Source organism: Odontomachus brunneus, unplaced genomic scaffold (assembly GCF_010583005.1).
Source record: "Odontomachus brunneus isolate Ranch 3 - 2012 unplaced genomic scaffold, Obru_v1 Obru_scaffold_013, whole genome shotgun sequence".
Classification (NCBI taxonomy): Eukaryota; Metazoa; Arthropoda; class Insecta; order Hymenoptera; family Formicidae; genus Odontomachus; species Odontomachus brunneus.
The window spans coordinates 3,020,396-3,042,269 of record NW_022639463.1 but is presented as its reverse complement, the minus strand read 5'-3'; the positions used below and the strand labels follow the sequence as shown (position 1 = coordinate 3,042,269).

The following is a 21,874-nucleotide window of genomic DNA, read 5'->3' as shown; positions in this document are numbered from 1 at the left end:
GAGAGAGAGAGAGAGAGAGAGAGAGAGAGAGAGAGAGAGAGAGAGCATGCAGCAGGGTGTCTCGCGTACCTTTCGCCTGACGTCTTCGTTTGCAATCAAAGTCCAGTCTACGACCTTGCAATTTCTTCCGGTGATGCTGAAACAAAATTGAGAGAGAAGGATGAGATCGCGCGAGACACTCAGGCAAGGTGAGAAAGTAGTAAACGACGTTCTCTCCGACGCAAGGGGAGGGGACGCGCGCAACTTTTCTAATAAGCGTACCATCACTTCTTTCAGATCTTTGGTCTGCAGGTGGTGCAGCGGCTCGAGGAAGTTCTGCTTAATGTTGTCGTCCAACGAATATTTCACGTCGGCCATCTGTTTCATCGCTTCGCCCATTTCAATGAGAGCCTGGGCTACAAGAGTTGATAAAAAAAAAAAGAAGAAAGATTGAAGGAAAAAGAATGATATGGTAACGTCCCGTCGCTCTGTTGATTCTCATAAAGTGGTCCGCATTCTCAACGTTAGTTTCATCATTAAAGCAATCGAATTTAATTCGAAAAGACGAATAAGAAAATGCAATACAGACGTTACAGTTTGTACAGTTGAACGTAATTTGCAAAGATTATTCCTGCCGTCTGAGATAGTTGATTGTTAATATCTCTCCTTGAAAACAAAGTCGCCGAACGGGGAGAGAATGTCTGCCGTGAGGGATTACTTCAAAGAAGCTTTTGGAAAATGAGAGAGATTGCTCCTTGAAAAGGATTCCCATCGCGGATAGCAACGTTAATGGCTGGTTGTGAATCGCACATATACCAAAAATGCTGTCCTCGCCCATTTTCTTGCCATAGGTGAGCATGCAGTCGCCGAGTACACCTTCCGGTTGAGGGTAGGTCGAGGCCTTCGCCTGACCGCTGAGCTTACTGATGCCCTTGACCGCAGCCATCTTCGCTCGCGCCGTTGGATTCGGCTGGAGGAACTCTTTCGTCTTCATTTGCAGCTCCTCCACGAGCTCGTAGGTGACGTCTGTTTTCTATATATGAATACGTTTTCACGTGAACACGTTGCCGATTAAATCGCTAACAGCCGAGAGAGAAGCTCCACGGTAAAAACTGCGAGAGCTCAAAGCGGAGTCTCGCAAAAGAGAAATTTCGAGGACACTGCATTGTCGAGGACCGTATCGAATTGCGTAATAGTATCGAGACTGCGTCGCGTAGCTGATGCGAAATATTTGTAGTAAACGCGAGAGGTGAGCAAATCCCTCGCCATCCCGTTTCACAATGCGTTTCGATCGCGAGGCGTTCCGCTCATGTCTCAAAAGAGTCCTTCGCGTTTCTTTTTCAAGGATGACCGCAAAATTGACAAAATTCACACAGCGCAAAGGCAAGAGGTCGGAGGTAAATATTTGGAATTTAGTAATAACACACCAGCGTGAGATGCACGAGTTGTCCCTTTCTCGCGACGACCTCGTAAAGAACCGCGCGCGAGGACGTAGACGAAGCACCACTTCGCTTTCACACAAAAATACACAAACTCACCCTCTCCATATCCACGAAGTCGACGTCGAGCTTCGTTCCCTCCGCTCCACCCATCTTCTCCGTCATATACTGCAAAAGAGAATTTATCATTCAGTCAAGATCTAGAGTGAGTAAAGTCGTCAAATGAACAAAATGATCTTTACCGACTTTATAAGTGTCTCGCGGTGAAATCTCAGTTAAAACGAGCGAACATTCACTCAAAGAGACAAAATACCGCCATTCAGAATCGTAAGAGTGAATGTTTCACTCAAGCTTAGGATGGACTATTAATTCATAAACGTGAACGTTTCAGTCGATTAGAGTGAATTTATTTCCGTGACAATATATGAACCTGACGTTTGTGTCGTGAAAAATGAATTTTTCAAAAAAACAGTTAATATTAAACATAACTATGATGAAATTAAATTTTTACTCCGGAAGACAAAACACATCATAGAGAGAGAGAGAGAGAGAAGAAGAAGAAAAAGAAGAACAGAGAGAAAGATATGCTAGTTAAATTTTTAAAAAATTAACTTTGATTAAAAAAATTTTAACCAAAATACTTCTTTTAGTGAAGGATATAAGATATGTTTTATGCAAAATTTTCTGTCAATTGTATGACAGTAAACCACACCCGTCAAACATTGAAAATTCTGTAAAGATGTTCACTCGACGATTTGTGGTGAAGGAACTTACTCTGTACGAACGAAAATCACTCGAGATTTCGAGTGACGCAACTGTCACTTCACTTTTCGAGTGTAATTTCATTCGAAGAAATTTCGAGAGTACATCTCTCAAAATCTTCACGAGAATTCGCGTTTCCTCGCTCGAGTCTAAGCATCTGAACGTCTAAATAAAGTGCAAAGAACTTCGACATTCTCGTAGCTTGTTAATCAGAAAAACCTCAGGAAGAAATAATAACAGTCTTTAAGTACAATTTTCCGCTGTATTGATGAACCGTTCGCCCGCTTGCAAGCGTGGAAATCGTAGTTTCAGCTCGGCGTCTCTGAGACTTCCTTTCGATATCGGAGAGAGATAAGAGAAAGATTCTCTAAAGAAAAGACTCTAAAGAGTGGACTCAAACGATGGCAAAGTCAAGCGTTAATTATCGTCGGCGCAGTCAGATCTAGAAGAAATGTGAAAAGGGGAGAAAGAAACAACCCCGCAAAGCTCGCCATTAGACGTGTTTTGCGCGCGCAACTCGATTTTCCAACTCCTCGCCAGCTCGAATATTTACCCCGGCGGCGAGGGCGGCCGGAATTCTCGATAATCGGAAGAATGTCCGATTAATACGTGACGTCGTGTTCTATTAAATCGACTTCCTCGGATATGAGCGGCGCTGAACGGCAATGGCATAATCCGAGCTAATACTGCGCGCGATTTATTTCCCTCGCGCGATCAATGGCGTGTACAGGGGCGCGGGAGAAGAGAAGGGAGACGCGAAGAGAGGAGAGAAGAGAAGAGAATGCGAAGGCCGAAGATGGTATCGCGTGGATAATCACGCCGAGCCCCGCGAAACGGGATCTCGCTCGCTCGCGGGGGAACGAAGCTCCAGACAAAGAGACCCTGACCTATATCTAACGACGACCCACTTTCACAGGGGTGCACAGGGACGTAGCCGTCAACCGATAAACGTCACCCCGAAGTAAATTTGACCCACATCGAACGGCTCCCGAGCAATGTCACGCTTCGCACCGGCGAGCGTCGCGTGCGAAATGTCATCCTCGTCGTCGTCGTCGCAAGGGGGTGAAAACATACGCACACACATACACATATGTACAGGACGTCGGACGATAACGTAAATTTATTTCGCGTACATGTAGATTAAGTCAAACTGGAGAAAAAATTCCTCTACCATTTTGCGGACAACCACGTGAAATTTTTAGTTATTAATTAAAGAAGACGGCGAATCATCGCGCGCGATAGTGTGAGTGGAATGCTGTGGAGGCGGTGCCTAATCAGTGCTAGCTAATCAGTGCTCCCCTCTAACCGCTCGACGCTCGCCCAACGCAATGTTATTCTACTCGAACGTCGAGCGGTATTAGGCTGGGGGGTAGTAGCGCGGGGGGAAAGATGATTAGCGCGGTCCAGGCACCGCCTCTACGGCGTTCTACTCCACTATCACACGCGATCATTCGCCAATCTTTTTTAAGTGATAACTAAAAATTTTACGTGGTTGTTCGCAAAGTGGTAGAGGAACTTTCTGCTCAGTTTGATTTAATCTACACATACACGAGAAGTGAGAAGTGAGGAAAGACCGGGAATAGACGTCCTATGTTTAGAGTTTTGAAGTTATAACTTCTCAGGCAACTAATTGTTGTGACTAATTATATAAACATGATAAAGGCAACTTTCTTTCGCAGAAGAAGGCTACGCATAAAATATGTATCTTGATTAGTAGTTCTAGTCTCCGCGAGAGGTCTCTACAGATCTATCGGCTCTCAAATATAAACCAACTTTATCTCGTCCATATGCTCCATTTCAATCGTTTTATGAATGAAAATTGCATTTATTACCAGAAACAGTATATCATACATCTGCAAAAATTTCATTCTAGCTAGTGACACATCGCTTAATTTTATTCAGTCACGATAAAGAATATTAATATAAAATTTCGAGAGGCGCGAACATTTACTTTACTTTAGTAAGTCAGTTTTTTCTATTTCTTAACTGTAATATTATTCCGATTTTAGTCAAACTCACAGAAAAGCATTTGTTCTAAAAGGATCACTTTTGTATCCACTATTCCTTTCAAGATAAATACTGAAAAAAAGCACAACATACTCCTGGGGCCATATAGTCTCGGTCTTCCTTATGTGTTACCGTCAGACACATTGCGTATATGTATGCATACATGGGGGTGGAATATTTCACTAATGACCCTTCGTGTTCTCTATTAAGAGCGCTTCTATTCCCGGAGTGGCGTATCGTGGCAAATTCCACGGTAGCGTATAGGTTACGTAAAAATACAAACGGAAGAGCACCAGTGGCGGCGTGGACGCGCCGAACGAGATTGGAAAGCCGATGCGCGCCGGTATTAATAACCGATTCATGATTCTTGCAACGAGAGAACAGGGGCCACAACTGTTCCTGCGACTCGAGTGGTGCTTAAATTTGAAAGCGCTTTAAAGTCAACCGTGTATTGTGAAGCTCTTGACACACATCCTGTGTGTCGCTCTTTCGGCTTTAAAGCGCATCGCCGAGCGCCTTAAAACGAGAAACAACCTGTACGTCGCTGTCGCGGATTCTATAAGTGTCGATCCAAATAAGGATTAATTGCTCGGTTCTCAGTTGGCACGTTTGCGCCGGCGGAACACTGGCACGATTTCCGCACTCGAATTGAAACGACCCGAACAAGCAAGCGACTGCGGCGCCGATGTTCCTCTGCCCTGAGAAAATGTCTCGCTGTTGTATGAATATATATATATATATATATATATATATATATATATATATATATACATATATACATGGTGTTTCTTAACCTCCGCCCACGAAGCACATAGCGTTATTCCTTATGTAAAATTAAATCGAAAAGTCCTAAACCATTTGTCTTTGATGCTTAACGAAGCAGGTATTCTTTAATAAATTCCAGCAAATCCGCACCGTTCTTTAGCGATATATACGTCTGTGAGCTGAACTGGTAGTGTGCGTGAATGCAGCGGCAGAACATTTATGCATACTACTAAGCACGCGGCTCACAGACGTGTATACTTCTAAAGGACAGCGCGAATTTGCTGGAATTTATTAAAGAATATCTGCTTTATTAAACATCAAAGATAAAAATGATTCAGGACTTTTCGATTCAATTTTTCATAAGGAATAACGCTATGTATTTCGTAAATGGAGGTTAAGAAACATCCTGTGTATATATATATATATATATATATATATATATATATATATATATATATATATAATAAATTTTAACGATTTGTTCTCTCAGCGTGCAATTGGCATCGAGTTTCGTAGGCGTGTTCGCTCGTCGATTTGCGCGATATCAAGTCGAGATTGCATATCCGCGGATTATATCCTTGAGCACGACGCTCACTGCAGCAAAATATCAAAATCGGAAAAAAATGGGAAACGGAGAAAAACTCGACAATAAATCGAAATATCTGGCGAGAGAACATTCGAAAATTTTAGATGAATCGAATTATCAAGAAATACCACTGTGAAATGTACGAGCTATCGCTGATGCATGTTAAATGTCGAGCATGTTTAATGTCGAGCGTTTTCACGTGTAAGACGTAACTATAATCGCATACGATAAATTAAACATATAACTAATGACGAATGATTGAAACAGGCTGACATATATTATAAATTGTATTCATTTGCTCTCTCTCTCTTTCTCTCTCTGTATTTCATTCTTTTTTTCTTTCTTTTGTTGTTCCAACTTTAGTTGAGTCTCGAAGCAACCAGTGAAAAATAGCGCGCTGGATAATGTGATAAATGTTAATGCGAATTTCCCTCAAACGATCTCTGTTTTGTTTATAATTAATTACGAGGGTTATTGGATTTTTATTAGGAGTTAGGTATCTCCTTTATTCGTGTCAACAAAACGGTGAAACTCCCGTCACGCTATGAGAGAAAATATTGTTTATTTGAAATAATGAAGAGGGAGAAAACGAGGTACTACAAAGTAACGTATAATGTTAACAATAAGGCGTGTCTTGGTCAGGGAGATCACGTGGTTGCTAGTATGTTTCCGAAGAGAGTATCGCGATAAATCGTACTTTCCGTTTAAAACGTTAAATACCGTCGAAGTGATCGTGCTCGCGAGTGCAGTGTCGTGAAGTGACAAAGCGAGTGAAGTGTAATCGACGTGGGACGACAACTGGGGACGCTACGTAGGCTGGACGCTGAGGACTTGGACCCGGTGGGCGACTATACGTATCGTCGGATATCAATACGCAGTGGTGAGTACACCGAAAAAAAAGATTTGCTAATATATGAACAACTAAAAATATTAACTGCAGGAGCAAATTTTCTTGCTTTTATAGTAAAGTTATTTAGTTGTGATAGCTAAAAGATTTGCTTATATATATATATTTGCTTATAAGATTTGCTATAAGATTTGCCTATATATATTAATTTATATACTTATATATATAATTATTATATAATATTTATATTTATTTATATTATATTTATTTATATTTATTTATATAATTTATATAATTTATATGTTTATTTTCAATATGTATATTAGCAAATCTTTTAGCTATCACAACTAAATAACTTTGCTATGAAAGCAAAAAAATTTGCTCCTGCAGTTAATATTTTTAGTTATCCATATATTAGCAAATCTTTTTTCCGTGTATATAATACAACGCGAAATTTGTGCATTTGGCAAAACTTGAAAAAAAAATTAAGGAATTAAGAGAGATCGCGCGTGTCTGAGTATCTAGCGCGTATTCTCTCTTGAATAGAATATACTTTATATTTTTTAAGTTAACCAGAAAAAAATGTTTCTGATTGAATCAATAAAGGGAGCATTTCAATCAGTGAATATTCACTGCTTTTCTGTGACACACTTATTGCTCCGTTTTATCTCTCATTGCTTTTGACTTTGGAAGTAAAATGTCACTGCAAAATCTGCAGTGTTCCTCGAATTTCTTATACTGTGCCAAATCCAACTTTTTACTCTTGTGGCGATGGAATTAATGGCTTCCATGCGATTTGCATATAATGACACTGTCTGTGTTTGCAAAGTGCATCAATAAAACGAATAATTGCTATACTCTAAGAAATAAGATGAAAAATATAAATTAAAAAATCTGAGAAATAAAAAATATTTATTCAGTAGGTGCTAGTAATATATGATGTTATTCAAGTCTATTCAATTCTATCTTTAATTTAAAATTTTATTTTAAACTTTATTTTAACAGATTTAATAAAATGAACAATTGCTTTCATGGGAAGCCAAAATTTTAAGGAAATATATATTTTCTTGAAAAAATATTTTACATTAGTGAAAGTAAATATATTATTATGATACCTACGGAATAAATATATTTTTTATTTCTTATTCTAGATATTTTTTCTCTTACGGTGTATTTGTCATTGATTCTTCCAGCGAGATTTTACTGATTACTATACTATTATAGTGCTATACTTATAACTGAATCATCGGTTACATATAACATTTCCGTGAAAACTACACTGATTGTACTTTAGCGAGTACGAACTGATTAATAACAATAAAGTAGTTATTAACAAAATATAAATTTCAATGTCAATATTTGCAATAGTGTTTACGATAAAAATGAGAGTATGCCAACTGCAACTGTTCTCATGTAATTTTCTCAGCACATGTTCAATGAAACTGTCCGCCATCGTTATTCACTCTGCGCAGTTATGGCGAATGTTTGATTCCGCGTCTGCGAAATGACTCACCTGCCGATGAAATCATCGACGCAATCCAACGAATTTTCGCGAATCCCCAATAATACAACTACTTAATCTCCCTTGACGTCGAGAGCCAATAGATACTACGCGTAGGCGGATGTTATCAAGAGCCAAGGGAGACGATGTAACCTTTATTAGGCGTATCGTGTGCGCGCACAAACAGGACCACATTTCAGGCGCACACAAGAGGTAGAAGCAGGAGGAGGAGGAGATGGATGAGGAGGAGGAGGATGCGGAAAAGCGAACATACTCTCGAAACCTCGTACGGTCGATCGGACTCTACATCATCGACGAGTTTACGACGTCGGCGAAAGCATCGCGTAAAAATATCCGTTCGCCGTCGTTCGACATCGATAAAGATGAACAGGACATCCGCGATATTGCGACCTGGTGGCATAACCTGCGGCCCATCACAATGGCGCGACGATACACTTGGAATCTCGCATCGAGGAGAGCCCACATTCATCTTTTATATATATATATATATATATATATATATATATATATATATGTATGTGAATAAAAGCCAGAGCGCAATTAGAGCGCGGAAAGTAAAGCGCGGCGTTCTATTTGACAGCTTTTCGAGTACGGAATATAGAATACGCGAATATCAGCTTGCTCCTCCTCCATAAACGGAAATGATGCTCGCGAAATTAACGAAAAACATAAATAAATGCTGAAGACAACTCAACAAATCCATAAAAAAGCGCGGCTCCTCCCCAACCTGGAAGCCAAATCGCACATTTTCCCGCACCGCAAAAGCCTCAAATATCACATGAAATGTGCAATAAAATTATAGTAAATATACGGCAATTTCCATCGATGTTATAACATATTTATATTTATATAACATATTTATATAACATTCATGATTATATCGTATATATAGTAAATAATATTATATTTGCGACCAGAATATCCAAAAAAAGCAGAGGGAACGAAATGTCGGCTCTGTAACGATCGAGGTCTCTCATTTCGCTCATGAAGGATATTCGGAAGCGTGTTGAACATGATTAATACGTCGAGTACTGTCGATTTCCATCTAGACTGCACGAAAGCTCAATTCGATGATTGAATTATCAAAGATGCGATGAATAAACGCAACTCGAGACGCGCGTGTCTCCCATCCATCGCTCCGTCGGCTCGCGAGTGGCCGTACAATCGATTTTTCAAATGCAATTATCTGTACTTTGTACGTAATTTAATGAGACACAGTAGAGAGTATCACAGCGCCGGTCACCGGTGACGGCATTCAACATGCTAAAGGTCAGAGGCCGCGACCGTCGTCGTCCTTATCGTCGCGAATTTCGGCAGCGCGCTCCCCAAGGAGTCGCCAGATTGATCGATAGCTTATAAAATCGCTCGTTATACAAGCAGGAGCCGCACTATAATTCGCGTTGTTATCCCACGCGTCGCTCACGCTTCTCGCCCGGGAGAACTTTTGCTCAACCCGGCCCGTGTATTTGGCATTTGCAGCAAACTGTGCGGCACGGTAATTAAGACCACGATAACACGCCGTCATCACGATCGCTGATAGGACCAATACTCGTTAGAAAGCCTATTAAAATTTACATTTTTTTTCCATCGCCCACTTTTCGGAAAACATCGCGACAAGCTCGGCGAATATCGCGGCGAATAAATCTCTGCGTGGAATTAATCCAAAGAGATGAGAGGCGAGTTCTGAAGAATCTTATTTCGAGCTTGAAAGGAAGGAAAAGAAAAAGGGAAGAAAACGAAAGAGAAAAAGGAAAGGCAGGAAAAGATAGCGGAGGAAAACACAGTTTAATGAAGATTGCAAGAGCTAACAAAAATCCAGCAAAGATAAAAGTAGGTACCAATGCCCGGACACAGCCAATAGCAATAATTCTTACTTTGTTCTAATATTGAAATATGAATTTTTAATTTTCAACATAAGAAATACATACATTTCATGTTGAAAGTTTAAATATTTGTATCTGAAGGCCAAGACAATAAGAGTGTCCAGGATTTAGTGCGTGGGAAACTTTTACCTCCGAAAATTGAACGCTGGGCGATATTTGCGTAAGTAAAAGAGAAACCATAAGTATCTGTAGCATACTAAACGCAAAATGACACGTCGCTGATATACTAAGAAAAAAAATATTTGAAAAATAAGAAAAGAGTTTATTCGACGGGTACTAATAACGTATTTATTTAAACCTGAATTTTTTTACTTAAATTGAGAAGAAAAAAATAGTCGATCTAACTAAAATTATAGTTACTTTTAAATTTGCTCATGACACATTGGTTACATTTTTCAAAATACATCGTTTGCCAGAAAACTTTTCGTCAACGTGCAACTTTAATTGCAAACCTGTCAATTTGCAACTTGGTTGATTCGCCATTTCGATCGCGAATCTCAGAACTTTCCTTCCTGTTCGATTAGCTGCTCAATGGCTTCGCTCGGCCCTCACAATCGCATTTTCCTCGGACGATGCACTGGCGCATCCGCAGGATGCGATTGCGCTGTTTTTTTTTCCAGCAAAATCGTGGGATTCTTTTTCCCTTTCTTTTCTTTCACGCGTACGAAATCGATTCTCCGCATTTCTACCTGGGAGAAACCAACGCGCGCGCGTGTACAAATGCGAACTCGCAGCACCTTACGCTACACCTGCAATCGACAACGTCGGTCGCGTGGGAATAATCGCAGCAATTCTCATTACATTACGCGTCGGCGGCGCACTCGTGCCGCGTATGCAGAATTTCGCACGACACGTAAGCGCGTGCGTGCGTCCCGCTTAGTGCGAGACGCAATCCCGCGTCGTCAATGTTAGGAATTTCGTAATCGAGTTTTCCACGGTATTTAGAGCGTGATACGCGGCGTGACGTACACAGCGAACATCGGGTGATATCGCGTCGCGGATTTTCGTTAAAATCGCGCGGACGTACTAACGTAAATTTCCTGGAATAAAATCCCCCTCAAAACCGGTGAGAAAATTCGCCCCGGGCGACAGTAAAAATACTCCCGCTCGAAATTACAAAAGTGAGTAGTTCGCGCGAGTTTAAAACGGATTCTTTATCCTCGCAAGTCGCGGAAGACCGAGGACTGCTGTGCAACACTCTTCCTCGATAAGTTCTCCGCGTTTCGCAACGCATTTGTCCGTGTCGGACAGGGAGATGTGTCTCTCGAGAATTATCGGGAAACAAATTCTCCTGTTGAATTTGAGATGCGTTTACGAGGCCCATCGGGGAAAAATGTTGCAGCCTTTAATGAAACGGCCGTACGAGTGAATGTTTCAGTCAATTAGAATGTTTCAGGGACGGTGGAGAGAGTAGATTGGGTTCGCTCGCTAAATCTCGAGTGAAAATATTCACTCGACGATGCAGAATGGAAAATTTACTTCATACGAGTAGAAAGTCACTCGACTTCAAATGACTCGGCTGTCATTCTACATTTCCAGTGGAATCTCGCTCGAAGAAATTTAGAGAGTGAAATTTCCCTCGAGACGAGTGAACATTCGCTCCAAGTGAATAGCGCAATTTACCGCCGAATGATTAAATCAACTGTAGAATGGATTCTTAATCGGCACGAGTGAATTTTTCAGTCCACTGGAGTGAGTTTGTTCCAGTTACAAGCACGTCGGATTTGCTTTGCAATTTCTACTGAATTTTCTCCACGGAAAATTTTTCACCGAATATTTTCGCGGAAAACATCCGAAATGGAAGAAATCGTTCTATTTTCGAGTAAATTTTTTTCACTGACTATTATCTGAAAGTATTCGAAATGAAAGAGATTGCTCTATCTGAGTAAAAACAATTACTTATTTCCAGTGACTGGGCTTTACTTTCAGAATGAAACATCCGAAAACATCTAAAATGGAAGAAATCATTCTATTTTCGAGTAAATTTTTTTCACTGACTATTATCTGAAAGTATTCGAAATGAAAGAGATTGCTCTATCTGAGTAAAAACAATTACTTATTTCCAGTGACTGGGCTTTACTTTCAGAATGAAACATCCGAAAACATCTAAAATGGAAGAAATCATTCTATTTTCGAGTAAATTTTTTTCACTGACTATTATCTGAAAGTATTCGAAATGGAAGAGATTGCTCTATCTGAGTAAAAACAATTACTCATTTCCAGTGACTGGACTTTACTTTCGGAGTGAAACTTCACTCGAAAAAATTTAGAGAGAAACGAGTGAGCATTCGCCGTGAATAGTGCAATTACCTCCATTCAAGATCAAGAGTGAATGTTTGACTCAATTATAGAAAGAATTTTTAATCGACATGAGTAAACATTCAGTCAGAGTGAATTTTTCAATTACAGTTGAGATACGTTAAATTTGTTTGAATATTCCGACTGAATGTCTTCCACTAAATATTTTTCAAAATGATTAAAAAATATTCAAAATGAAAGAAGTCACTCCATCTGATCAAAAAGTTGCTCGATTCCAAGTAACTAAGTTGTCGGTTTACTTTCCGAGTGAAGTTTCACTCGAAGAAATTTAGAGAGTAGGATAATTGTCCATATTACTGTGTCTATTTCTATTAGTGTGCCTTTCTATTTAAATAAGCTATAAAAAGAAAACCAGCATAAATAAATAGAAAAAGAAAAATAGGAAAGAAGATAAATAGAAATAGAACAATTTTTTCTTAATTAAGTTAAACTTAGTAAAAAATACTTTTTCTATCTATTTGTGCTAGTTTTTTTACGGTTTATTTAAATATAAAAGCACGCTAATAGGAACGGGCACAGTGATATGGACAGTTACTCTATTTGCACTCTGTTCTCAGGAGTGTGCGTCTTTCTTCGCCGAATTGAGAGAAGAAGCCCACGTTGATCGCGTATTCATTGTGCATCCCGTGCACCGTTCAGCCAATTCGTCGAGCGTGTTTCTCTTAATTAACAATCGGCCGTTAATCAGTCTACTTTCGCTACCGAGTGTGCTGGAATATTAAGCGCAACTGGGTCCAGCACTTGTTCACGGTCGTCATCCCGAGATTAAATGCAGCAGGACGACATTAGTTGTTGATACCACAGTTCCCTGTACGCGACACTTTGGCCCAACAGATAACTGCTATCAGCTACATTGTCGGCCCCAATTTTGCCGCGATAGTACTCCAACAAGTGATTTTCCGAGGATCCGTCGACGTACAATTAGAGACTTTCAGTAAATCATAATAATGAAGTGAAATTGAAGAGAGGTTGAACTTGAGGAGAATTTAGGAAAAATAAAAGAAAATTCGACAGAACGAGCGATCATCGTGAACCATGAGCCCGGTAACTTCCCCCTCGAGAGAATCTGATCGCATTAGGCGAACGCGCGTATACACCGGGCACTACCTAGGCAACGTGTAATTCCATTAGGACGCCGTGCATTCCGCGGGAAAGGCGGACGTCGCGGTCGAAAGTTCGCGACGCCGCTGGATTCGCTCTAAGTAGCAATGCATCGCCGGTAATTGGCGTAATGCAGCCTAATATACGAGCGCCGTCGTAATGTGGTCGATTAAACTTTCAACGATACAGCACTCGCGCGTCTCGTGAATCGCATGAATAGTGAGCGCGCCTCTAGCGTCCAATTGCTAGAGCATTGCCGGAGGGAGATATTCCCTCTCGCGCTCTACTACGCGTCTTTTGCTTCCCGTTTCCTTCTCTTCATCTCTTTCTGACTCAAGCCTTAAGTCAGAAAAAGACGGAGAACAAGAAACAGAAAGCAAAGAGCACAGACTAAGTTTAAGTCGAGACAATGGCGCAACAAGAGACACGCGAGACATCTCGTGATTTAATCCACGCGATCTGATGGAGGTGGAATTTCGCCGAGATCAAAAAGTCTCATTTCCATCGTACGAATCATCGCGCTGTCTCTCCTCTAAACACTTTTCCGGATGAAATCTCAGTCAAATCACCACAATCGGAATAGCAAGACCGAATGTTTAACTGAAATGTTGAATTTATGCATTTGAATTTATGTATGCATTATGTTGAATTTATGAATAAAAAAGTCAGTTTTCGAGTGCAAATTCACTGCGAATTACAAGCAGTTTAACTAAACTACAGAATTTTTAATTGACATAAATAAACATTCGGTTCATCGGAGTGAATTGTTTCAATTACGATTGAGATTTTTGCTTGACTATTCTGACCGAATTTTTTCCACTAATATTTTTCACTGAAAATATCCATCTGAAGCAAGTAACAATTATTTCGATACAGTGTGTTGTTTTTCCATGCTCACCTGATTCGCTTTGTTGATCTGCTTCTTGAGCCCCGCGAACGCCATGGTGCTGTCGTGTCTGGCCTGTCTGGATCACGTAATTGAATCCTCCCGCAACTGTAACAATCACAACGCAGAAATGCAAGAATAATAACGTCAGATTAACCGAGAACGAGTGCAAGTGGGGAAAACTACGCACTATACACGCGCCAGGAGAGGAGCGAACGCAATTCGGTAAACAGGACGAGAGGATTCCGAATTTATGATCGCACCGGCTCTCTCTCTCTCTCTCTCTCTCTCTCTCTCTCTCTCTCTCTCTCTCTCTCGACGCGGTGCAGCGCAGCACAGCGGCTGGATGTTCGCCAAGGCAAACGGATGATTTTCAATGTTATCGATCGACTGTGTTTTCCAGCATCGTGACTCGTCCGCTGATGTAACAGCCGGCTTTACACCGTGCAGCGGCGGCTGGTAGTACGTTTTCGCGCGTATGTCACGGTGATCTCATACGTGAAGCCGTATCGCTACGTGACGACCTGACCTCTTAACAGGCTCTAATGAGAGCAAATAATGCGTACTCTTATTAACGGCGACGGCGGCGCGCGCGACGTACATCGATAGGTGATTCCTTGCACGATTCCCACCGAGATTGACATTCATTAAGTCGGAGCGTTCGACAAAATCCCGAGTTGAAATTTTAGTTTTACTTTGGATCTGAACTTCTCCTAATATCTGTACATTCTGAAGGATAAGTGTGTGTGTGTGTGTGTGTGTGTGTGTGTGTGTGTGTGTGTGTGTGTAATACACACGGAAATTCTATTGGCGCCTCTAAGTGGCGGAAAACGCACGAAACATCGCTTGTGAGCTCTAAAGAAGACCTCTCGGTCAAGTTCGTAGGTTAAATAGAATCGAAAGTGATTGATACATATGTATAGTGATTGATCAGAGTATCAAAGTAGGTGTGTTAAATTGAATACTGAGGTCGAAAGAGTAAGATCGTGAAATTTTGTGTCGGGATAGAATGTGGAATTGCGCGAAATCATCCGCATAAATGAAGTCCGCGAAAATCAATAAGATTTCTCACAAGTCATTCTTATTAAACGCTTTTTCAATTACTACACAAAAAAAGATTGATTAAATTAATGTGATAATGACGCAGCCAAATGCGTTTTGGTTGAAGAAAACAGAATTTCTGGTTCTTAAAGTCTGATCTGCAGCTCTTTGCTTCTTATTTCTCTCGCTCTCTAACTCAAGCCTTAAGCCGGAAAAAAATATGGAATAAAAAACAAGAAGCAGAAAGCACATTATAAATCTGGCTTAAGAATTGAATTTGGTTCATAAAAATCAGAAATTCTGTTTCTTTCAATCTTCGAAAAACACGTTTAATAGCGTCTATGTCATCTCGATCGATTTTTCTTGTCTTGAGCGATTATGTCTTGTCATGAATTGAAGTCGGTAACCATCCACATCGCCATGTTTTCTCTAAATTTTTGTGTCGATTAAAAGAGAGAACTATTACGTATTACGTAAGAAACAGATGCAAGGGTGTGTTAATTGGCTTTAATTCATGAAAAGACGATATAGCGTTACGTCATCAGTCGACGAAATGTTTTAAGTATAATTGAGGGTGACTTTCATCAAACTCCAATTAAACTGACCGATGATTAATCGGCAAAATTCCGGACAGCAATTTCTAGTTATGTAATTTGTCATCCGATAATAATCAAAAAGCTGATAATTCTGTCTATGTTGGCAAAATAAGACAGGCACGATTCACTAAGAGAAAAACTATAAGAAATAAATATTTATTTGGTGTGTACACACTATTAACATATATTTACTCAGTCCTAAATTCTTTTATTTAAATAGAACAAACAATTGCTTTCCTGAAAAGTTAAAATTAAAAAAAAACTGTTTATTTCTTAGGTACTTTTTCTCTCACAATATATTTAATAAATAACGATTTCAAATATAAGTTCAAAGAAAGGGCGAGAAAATATTCTTACTCGTTTCAATAACAAACTTAACTAGTCAAGTATGTTTTAATAACAAATTCGACTTATTAAGTATGTTGTAATAACAAATTTGACTTGTCTTTCATTTTCCGACAAATCCGCCGGCTGAATTAACTGTTCAATTGCATTAATCAAAATTTGGCGAAAATCATTCCGACTTAACGAGAGCGAGCGGTAAAGTTGTCCCAACTAAGGCGAGCACTATGCATCGGTCGATTAATGGAATAATAGAAGAGCTGCTCGCGAGCGATCTATAAATGATATATCCGCGAGAGAGTGAGCTCGCTCTATCGACGGCAAACGACATACTTCCCGCATCGATACTCGTCCGTCTCTCTCCCCTCTCCCCCCCATCTCTCTCTCACACACACACACAAATTTCCATCTTGCTCTTGTCAAGTGGAAAATTTAATATTGACTCCATTTCGCGAGCGAGAATCTCGGAATCTCCGATCGATCAATATGCCATGCGCAATGATCAAGTGCAAATAATGTGGCACACATTACCGTCAATAACCCACAGACGCCTCATAAAAGCAACACGTTCCCCTCGTGAATTCGCAAGATCGAAGGAGATACACGTATCGAGCCGAGTGTTCAACGGTGGATGGTGAAGAGGAAGCTCTACAAGCAAACGCGGCTCTATAATTGATCCGTCGCAGACGACGATTCCGCAAAGACCATCAGAATCTGCGGTGATTAATTAATTCAGCGTGTGCCACAGTCGAATCCAAGAGATGGTACAGCACGCACTTTGCGCACAAGGATTGCCGTCGTGATTCGCGCGGGGAACCGCCGATTGACGACAACCTTCCCCCAGGGTGAGCCTCCTCAATTATGAAATTGAGGTTTCCGTTAACGAGCAGACTCGAGCCGGTCTCTCTCTCCCTCCCTCTCTCTCTCTCTCTCTCTCTCTCTCTCTCTCTCTCTCTCTGCCCTTTTGTCTCTCACCTTCCCTCTATCTCTGTCTCTTTCATCCCCAAGAACGATGACTACGGGCACGAGCGAGGCACGTCCGTTAACGAGGACAAGCATGGCGCATATGACAAGGTCCTCGGTGCGCCCTGAAGTGCTTATGCAGCCACATCGAAATGCAGCCGGTAACGCGCGCACACTAATTAACGCGGCGTCCTTCGACACTAATGACGCCACGGAAGATAAGCTGTGAGCGTAATGATCGCGGTGGGCTCCGTTAAAAGGCCGACGATTCGATCGTGAGCCGATCGCGAAAAAGGGTCCTCGTGGGAGGGAGTCGGGCACCCCAGAGAGGAGACAGATGAGACTCACGACGAGAACATCCGCACGAGCATCCGATGAGATGGTGGATCATCAACACACACACACACACATCGGCTGGATCGTAGCGAGCCGCGTTGCTCGTGATAACACGACAATTGGCCGATCTACGCCGTCATTACGCTGGTTAGTCGCGTTGAAGACTATGAATTTCTATCTGAACGAAAAAGTCTTGAATTTCTTGAAAAGAAAAATTCGTTTTAATTTAATCTCTAATTGTTATAATTGGAAAAAAAGAGAGAGAGGGGGAAAAGGAAGAGATATATGACGTAGTGCTACGTCATTGATCGCAGGGACGTTAAGACTGACTTGAAGAGAACGAGTGTTTCTTGGCGAACACCGCATATTGATCGATTAATAGAGTGACAGAAGAGCTCTGCGAAACTTATAAATGATGCATCCGCAATAACGAAGTTATTGCTGAGCGCTCAGTGCGGATTGCACTTGCGATTCTGCAGCTACTCGTCCCGTAGTGGCTGAACTGTATAATAATCTCGACTACGACACCAATGATTTCACGATATAGTCTTGCGACGGGAAATATATCGCGAAGAAAGCAACCCAGGGATGTAATCGCTGACGAAGATAACAGATGAGAATCATCCGTTGACGATTTCAGTTCAAGAATGCAATCGAAAGTGGTCAATAATGTCGTCGTGAGGAATAGAGTAGAGGAGAGTAGAGTAGAGGAGAGTAGAGTAGAAGAGAGTAGAGTAGAGTAGAGTAGAGTAGAGTAGAGTCGAGTAGAGTAGAGTAGAGTAGAGTAGAGCAGAGCAGAGTAGAATAGAATAAGAGAAAGCGGGAGTAGAATAGTGTAGAGTAGAGTAAAGAAAGATAGAGTAGAGAAAAGGAGAAAAAGAGAGAGAGAGAGAGAGAGAACGAACCGATCGTCATCGATTTGCCGTAACCACCAGCACCTGATCATCTCTGCGTCGATCCTAGTCCACGAACGGGACGACAGGTCGCCGACGAAGGAGCGTATCTCGTGGTGTCGCGTGCGCGCGGGGGTTGCTCTTCGAGAATGGATCGTCGCGACGACCCTCTCTCGTGAATCGGAGCAAGGGATAGGGGAGACGAGTAGCAGGTAAATGAATGCAAATACGACGGACAAAAGGACGCGTGGTCGGTCGGCCCTCACCTCTGGCTGCAAATACGGAGCTCCGGCGGCCGGCGAACCGGATGCACCCCTAAAGCGATCTCTCTGCTCGCTCGCACCGAACGACGTGAACGACGGTCGTGTCGACGATGAACGTACAGATGCGTGCGCGAGTGCTTGCTTGCTTGCTTGCTTGCTTGCGTGCGTGTTTGCTTGCTTGCGCGAGCGTACGTGCTTGCTTGCGTGCGTGAGTGCGTGCGTGAGAACGGAGAACGAGAGCGTGCAGGGATCCGCGTGGGCCGCGAGCACCACGAGAGCACCACCGACTCGTACGTGGTCGGTCTCGTACACTGCGAGGTCTCCTTGTAGGGGGTAATTTTCTACTAGCCGATCGATACGTGGCTACGGCTCCCTCCTTCCCTTCCTGCCCCTCTCTCTCTCTTTCTCTCGCTCGCTCGCTCGCATTCTCTCTCTCCCTCTCTCTCCTTTCCCCGAATCCCCTCTGGTTTTCCTCCCACCTCTCGACCTCCACCGCTGATATCCTTCCCTCCCCTTTTCCACCCCCCGATAGCTGCTTCTCCGTCGCTCTCGACTCTTCTCGCCGCTCTGTCTCTTCCTTCAGGGGCGGATCCGGAAGGGAAACTGTATTCGGAGCTTGAATTTGTTCTCGTTCTCGAGTGTTCTTCAATGTAGGACGTGACTCGAGAAATCATCCCTCGATGACGTGCGAATGAGACTTTGGCGATAACGATAATACGGTTTATCGCTCTGGGATTTTCTTCTCCTTACTTTTTACAGATCTTACAGACGCTCTCCGTCGGGGGTTACCTCGATCCACCACTGCCAGCCCTTTCTCTCTATCCTCCTTGTCTGTCCCACCACCGCCGCACGCGTGCCTGCAACCCTCGACTTTATTCGCGCGCCTCTGCTCCTATCACGCGTATACCGGGCGTCCACAGCAACAAGAAGTCAACGTAGTCGGACGATTACTTCAGGAATACGCGCGCGCGCGCGACAGGAGCGTAGGTGAATAATGTCCTCCAAGGGTACTCTTGGGACACTTCTCGAAGTATCGTGTGCCTTTCTTTAAGCACTTCCGAATTCACGTAAACGAATTAATTCATTGACACTCGCGCTAACATTTGGATCTCTACTCGCGATTTTTCTGCTAATGCATATCTGCAATTCTTCGCGGTCTTTTTAACAAACTCTCGTTCGCGAAGTATCTCGGGCTCATATTGTACACTGAGAGAAGAAAGTGGCTAATTTCGTTAAAATTATAATTATTTCTAGCACTAATTATATTTCTTGTTACTCTAACGAAACAGTACGCGACAGCAGCACTACACGTGTAAAGTTGCTCTCTAAATTCCTCTAAGTGAAATCTCACGTAAAATGAATAAAAACTCACTCGAAGCGGGAAAAATATTGTAGTAAAAATTATAGTAAGTTTTATAATCTTGAACCATACAGAATTATGATCGAAATTAAGATGTTCAAAAATATTGTGCATATGTGACTTCTTATTACAAGTTATATTTGATAGTTTCTTTACGCACACATATATATACAAATTTCTTTATATTGTATATTGAACTTATATATATATATATATATATATATATATATATATATATATATATATATATTATTCTTGAATATATATATAATATTCTTGAGTGAATTCTTACGAATATACGAGTGAATGTTTCAATTTGTTAGAGTGAATTTATTCCTGTAACGGTACGCAAGTTAAGCAAGCTTCCGACTTGTGAAAAATTAATTTTTAATTAAAAAAATGGAGCATATCACAGATTCACTCTTCAATTTTGAATGAAGGCATTTGCTTAACGATTCAAAGTGGGTAATTCACTCATAGTGAACAGAAAATCGTGCTAATTTAAGTGATTCGATTATCACTCTAGTTTTCGAGTGGATTTTCAGATGGACTGAGATTCAAAGGATGCAAAAATGATTTTTCTAATTATCTCACTAATTATCTCACTACACAGTTACAGTCAGAAAAATACCAAATGCTTCTCTCTCTCTCTCTCTCTCTCTCTCTCTCTATCTGTCTTTCTCAATGTATGTCTGTCTTTCTCAAATGCCACAACTCTTCTGATATTTTATTGAATATTCTTCCGAGTCAATGACCGCGCAGCCGATGTACATTGTCCTAGTCGAGAACTCGGTTCGCGGCTCGCTATTTCATCGGGAGGATGGAAATTATAAGAATATTAAAGAATCCCCCCCCCTCTCTCTCTCTCTCTCTCTCTCTCTCTCTCTCTCTCTTTTTTTCTTTCTCGAGAAGAGAGGAACATGGCAGATCGGCATTGAGAGCGGGTAGTCGGTAGCAGCAGGAATCGATATTTTACGATTTATTAATACCGTTTCAAAAGGATCTTCCTGCTTCGCGTAGATGCTGCGCGCATACATGTCACAATGGAGATCTCAACAACGTATCGATTATGAATATAATCGGTACTTCTCTCTCTCTCTCTCCTTCTCACTCTTTCCCTCTGTCTGTCTGTCTATCTATCTTTCTCCTTCTCTCGTAACGTTGTTCAGCCACGGCAATATACGATTTGTCCACGAGCCTTCGCAATTGACGATTCTCTCTTTCCTCCGCTTCTGTTACTCATCTCGAGCTTTTCGTGTCAACGAGCACGTTTGAGTAGCGCGGTGTACCTGCTCGCGGAATAATTTCTTTCTCATTTCTTTTTAATGCAAGGCGCACCTTAGTCCACAAGCCGCCGCCGCCATCGCGTTTAATTTCCCCGGGGACTGTTAATTAGCGTTAGAGGCACGAGTCCGGGGTCGAAGTGTCCCTTTTAATCACGGCTCTGGCGAAACGCATGAGAACTAAATCTGTATGTGACAGTTAGTCTAAATTAATAACACCGTCGAGAGATGACATCATCATCGTGAAGGGGGAAACATGCGTCGAGTTTTAGTTATTCAATTATACACTAGAAGAAAAAATATCTAAGAAGCAAATCAATATTTACCCCTTGGGTAATAATATACTTGCTTATGTTAACATAAAATATTTTTCGAATAAGAAAATATACATTTTCTTAAAATCTTTTTTCATGAAAGCAGTTGTTCATTCTACTTAAATGAACTAATTTAGATTTAAGTAAATATATCATTAGTACTAACCGAATAAAATATTTTCCCCTTTCTCGGATATTTTTCTGTCAGTATATTATTGTTTTCACCAATTGGCGGAAAATTTTTTTCTTCAATTTTCTACAAATTGTCGATTGTGAATTTTCTACAAATTGCGTTTGTGAATCATTATAATTATAGATTTCACTTTCTGCATAATAAATATATGCGCTTTATCAATCTTCCGGGGTTAATCCGCAGGTTTATCGGTG

General features: G+C 41.3%; 1 protein-coding gene across 13 annotated transcripts in view; it reads right to left on the bottom strand.

Moving 5' to 3' along the window:
- The window catches only part of LOC116841183 (endophilin-A), a 44,172-nt gene that overhangs the window by 14,047 nt on the left and 8,251 nt on the right, over nucleotides 1-21,874 (bottom strand). For 6 of the 13 annotated variants that reach the window (XM_032808814.1, XM_032808808.1, XM_032808819.1 and 3 more), the window contains exons 2-6: nucleotides 14,109-14,204; nucleotides 1,518-1,586; nucleotides 790-1,012; nucleotides 262-395; nucleotides 70-136 (exon numbers count right to left, since the gene is read on the bottom strand). In XM_032808814.1, coding sequence (XP_032664705.1) covers nucleotides 70-136; nucleotides 262-395; nucleotides 790-1,012; nucleotides 1,518-1,586; nucleotides 14,109-14,153 — 538 coding nt within the window. In that variant the 5' untranslated portion in view covers nucleotides 14,154-14,204. Of the gene's footprint in view, nucleotides 1-69; nucleotides 137-261; nucleotides 396-789; nucleotides 1,013-1,517; nucleotides 1,587-14,108; nucleotides 14,205-18,533; nucleotides 18,914-21,874 lie in introns of those variants that run through there. The other 7 variants (XM_032808811.1, XM_032808813.1, XM_032808820.1 and 4 more) reach the window with 2 other exon arrangements.